Here is a 4,446-nt window from a genome sequence, read left to right as displayed (position 1 = left end):
TTTTCGACGATCTTTATATCCACAGAAAGGTATTGAAGAGCTCTACAATATTATCTAAATATCTTTGACTAAAAACTTCTCGAACAAAAATCCATACTTCATGCAAGAACCCGACCTATGACTTTTCTCATTTTATCCTTTGACTCCAAAACAAAATTCAAAGGTTTAGATCTTATAACCCTCGTTACCTCCTTCCAAAAGGTTTAAACATCGTCTCCTTAAGTCCTAAAGCCTTTACACAATTGACTTCCAGCCCACGGCCCTGAATCATAGAATGATCCCGAACAGGAATCGGGTATTATTGATCTGATGACCGGTTCAGTAAAATCACCTACAATTAGTAATCGGGTATTATTGATCTTGGTTGTAAAATGTTTTGTTTTATCGAGATCATCTTTTCGAGGTTTTGAACTCCAACCATGGTTACACTTAGACCTTCAAGAAACCGAGATTTATGTGTGTTTTCAATTTTGAATTTCCTGACATTTGGAAATTTGAATCGAGAATTTGATTTTGGGTTAGGAGTCTTTGGACTTAATCACTTAGGGCACATCGTATATTAACTATAATCTATTAATTTATAATTCAACCAAAATCCGTTTATTTTTATATTGAGATACGAATTTGATGGAAAATTGTCGCACTTAAATTGTCTTGTATTTAGTTTGAAAAAACAACTTTACAAATGATTTTTCGTAGAAATGGCCAAAATTTTATGTTTATTGAAAAAATCCCCGAATTTTTTACTTTGACGTGACAAATAATTGTATTATTTTCTATTTTCTCGATGTCAATCCCTCGTTTCAAACATCAATGTGAATAATAAATTAATAAGGGTTCAGCTATTTGAACCCTTTTTATTTTCTTAAAAGACCCCTTAATAATTAGTTTAATAATTACTCTAATTTTTTTCTTAAAATAAGTTAATCATTACCAAATAATTATCTTTTTATTAATTATTATTACATAATATTAGACCCTCATGATTATTTTATATTTTATTTTAAATAAAACTAATCATTACATAATAAAATGGCTTAATATAAAGATTTGTTTATAGAAAAAGAATATTATTTTTATAAATAAGTATTAAAATAAAAATATACTTATTTTTTTTCAAATATACAAAATAAAATATTTTAAACAAAAAAAATTTAATTTATTTTCGGTTTTTAGTGCAATTTATTAAAATCATTTTTATATAAAAGCATAATAATAAGTGACTTCAAATACGATATAATAATAATACTCAGTTTTCATTTAAATATTTAATATCATTTTATTTTTATTTATTGGTTTATATAAATATTAAAATATAGAAAATATTAAAATATATAAAAAAATTGATATATTTGTATTATTATTTGATTATAAAAAAATAAAATATATAATAAATAAAAACTTTATAGGAATTAAATAATAAATACGAGTTTCAAAAAAAATTAACTTTTAGTAATCATAAAAGATATTAATATTATAAATGCACGAAAATTAATTAGTAGGATCCATTAATAATCGTAACTAAGAATATCTTTAATAATCATATTTTTATTAGTAAAGAGCTACGACACGTAAGTACTAAGTACGCTCCGCATCAAATTTTGTACATGATCAATTCAAATCATCTGCGTCCGGAAGTTTTGTCAGGCCACCGTCCACCGCTAGATCATGGCCGGTGATATAGGATGAACTTTCTGAGGCCAGAAACAAAACAGCTTCCGCTACGCGATCTACAGTCAATTCGATCCCTTTCAAGCTCGACAATGACTCATATAGCTCCATTGTCTTCTTCGCAGCCTCCGGCGATCTCTTCGACAGCGACGTCACAACAGCTGACGGCGAAACGCAATTCACTCTTATTCCGTGCACACCGAGCTGCTTGCTCGCCGATCGCACCAATCCAACCACCGCATGCTTCGCCATCACGTAGTCCGTCCGTGAACTCCCTCCTCTTGAGGCGGCGACGCTCGCCGTGCAGATGATGTTTCCTCTCACGCGTTTCTCCACCATTGCACGCGCTGCATGCTTCACGCATGCGGCGGTTCCACGGGCGTTGACGGCGTAAAGGCGGTCGAATTGTGTTAGATCGAGATCTAAAACCGTCTGTTTGGAGGTGCTGAGAATTCCGGCGTTGCTGAACATGATGTCTAGTCGACCGTATGAATTAACGGTGAAATTAACGACGGCGATCACTTGTTGTTCATCGGCGACGTCACAGCGGAAGTAGGTGCATCGTTCTGAACCGATGGAATCGGCTACTTGTTGACCTTGTTCGTCTTGGATGTCGGCGATTACGACAACTGCGCCGTGTTTGGCGAAGAGACGAGCTGTCGCTTCTCCGATTCCGCTTGCTCCGCCGGTGATTATGGATACTTTTTGGTGGAGTTTCAAAGTATGTTGACTTACTTCTGCCATCTGATCTCTCTTCCAGATATCGAGTTATTCCAACAACTTTTAACTCTGAATAAAATTAGACAAAACGAGCTCAGCGTGGGGCCAAAACCCATCGTGTACGTTTGTCATTTATCATATATTCTCCTAATTTTCATTTTTTTTAATGATTTGCTCAACTTTTAGTTTTAACGTAAAACATGTGAAATTTACTATTTGTGTGTATTATTCACACGTACCTAAATGAATTATAATCGGTAAAAAAGTATGGTTATAAAATTAATTAAATTTTATATTTAAAAATTAAAATTATTAATCAATTATTTTAAAATAAATTATTACTTAAGAAATATATTTTTAATTATATAAAAATATAATCGTTGATTTAAAGAAATACATGAAATTATCACCTTATAATTTGTATTAATTTTAATTTATTTTTAATTTAATGTTATTAATTTAATTTAGAGTGAAAAAATTTAACATTTAAAATTTAAAATAAAGAATTAATTATTAATTTAATGTAAGTACAGTGAAAATCTTAAACTTTAAAATTTAAAATTGATAATTAATAGGTTGCCAAGTGGCATTAATTTATGACCTGCATTAAACGCGGAAAACATAAATTAAATACATATCACATTAATAGGTGACATTGTCTTAGGTGAAATTTTATTAAAAGTTTTTGTTAAATTCATTTTTAGAGTTTTGAACCAAACTTGTTAAATAAAAATATTAAATATTTATATTAGAGCAATTTGGTTTTTTAATACAGTAATTTTAACATAAATGATCCATATGGTCTTTGTTTTATCACGATATGATGTAACTCCTAGATTAAAACATGTTGTGTGGTAGCTTTATAAATTGACTATGTTCGGTGTACCAACCCCCATGGAGGCTCGCATGATTCTTTTCATATTAGTCATATAAAATCAAAAGCAACAATAAGTTGTTATATGTACCAAGAACCTTACATTCTGAAGTAAATTCGATAAACATTACAATTAAAGTGCATTGTAATAACCATAAACATCAAATTAAGACATGTAGTTTTGTCAATTTCTAAATTATGAATAATATTTATTTTAATTTAACCCTCAAATAGTTTGCTAATTTAATGGGATTAGATTAGATTTTATATGTTAATAACCGAATTATTGATATGCTTATTTAATGAGATTTTTCAAAAAAAAAAATAAAAAAAAAAAATAATAAAATGAAAAAAAAAAACGGATTTGAATTTTGAAACCAAAAGCTATAAATAAGGAAGTTAAATTGGGAACAATATTAATTAGAGAAGCTGATATCTAGTATATAAATAGAATGATATGTTTTAATTGATAACATAATTGTTGAATTTAAATATTCTATAATTATTAACGATTCTATAATTAAATGTAATTGTGTTTGAATTTTATTTGGGGAAGATGATACTAGCAATTTGATCTAAGGGTGAAAAATAAAGGATTAAAATACAATCAAAAACCCTGATTGTTTCATTGATAAATTAAAGGTTCTCTTTTAACAATATTAAATATAAAAAGTTCTAATAGTATGACATTTATCAATAGGAGAATAAACATATTTATTTATTAAAATAGAGATTATGCGAATATCCCCCATCAATCCAAGAAATCTGATTATAAACTAGTAGATAACATAAAGGATGAGAGTGTCTTGGAAAAAGAGATTTCATAGATTTTATTTTATTAATCAAGCTAGTATTCATATGTGAAGAAGAGTTCCAAAATCATAAAGAATAAAGATATAAAAGGCTTCCATAAGAATCTTCACGTTTATTATGATTTTACATCATAATTCTATCATATAGTTGTTACAAAATATTTACCGTAAATGTAAAACCGGACTCCAATGATGCAAACCAATAACATGAAAAATGATATTTAATATACGATCTGAATTCCAGTTATATATCAAAACATGTTGATTAAAGTACATTTATAACACATTCTAGTTTGAATTAGCACCAATAACCTTATCATTCACTTAGACATTCTTTATTTTTGTTCGTTATAAACCCAGAGATACTTG

General features: G+C 28.7%; 1 protein-coding gene across 1 annotated transcript; it reads right to left on the bottom strand.

The window, feature by feature from the left end:
- Positions 1-1,512: 1,512 nt before the first annotated feature.
- LOC144997991 ((+)-cis,trans-nepetalactol synthase NEPS1-like) lies at positions 1,513-2,474 on the bottom strand. The gene has a single exon (XM_078957838.1). The coding sequence runs from the start codon at positions 2,413-2,415 to the stop codon at positions 1,612-1,614; it is 804 nt and encodes a 267-aa protein (XP_078813964.1). The 5' UTR covers positions 2,416-2,474; the 3' UTR covers positions 1,513-1,611.
- Positions 2,475-4,446: the final 1,972 nt, after the last annotated feature.

This window comes from Lactuca saligna, chromosome 5, assembly GCF_052625555.1.
Source record: "Lactuca saligna cultivar CGN05327 chromosome 5, ASM5262555v1, whole genome shotgun sequence".
NCBI classification, from domain to species: Eukaryota; Viridiplantae; Streptophyta; class Magnoliopsida; order Asterales; family Asteraceae; genus Lactuca; species Lactuca saligna.
The sequence above is the reverse complement of the archived record's forward strand: the minus strand, read 5'-3'. Positions and strand labels throughout refer to the sequence as shown.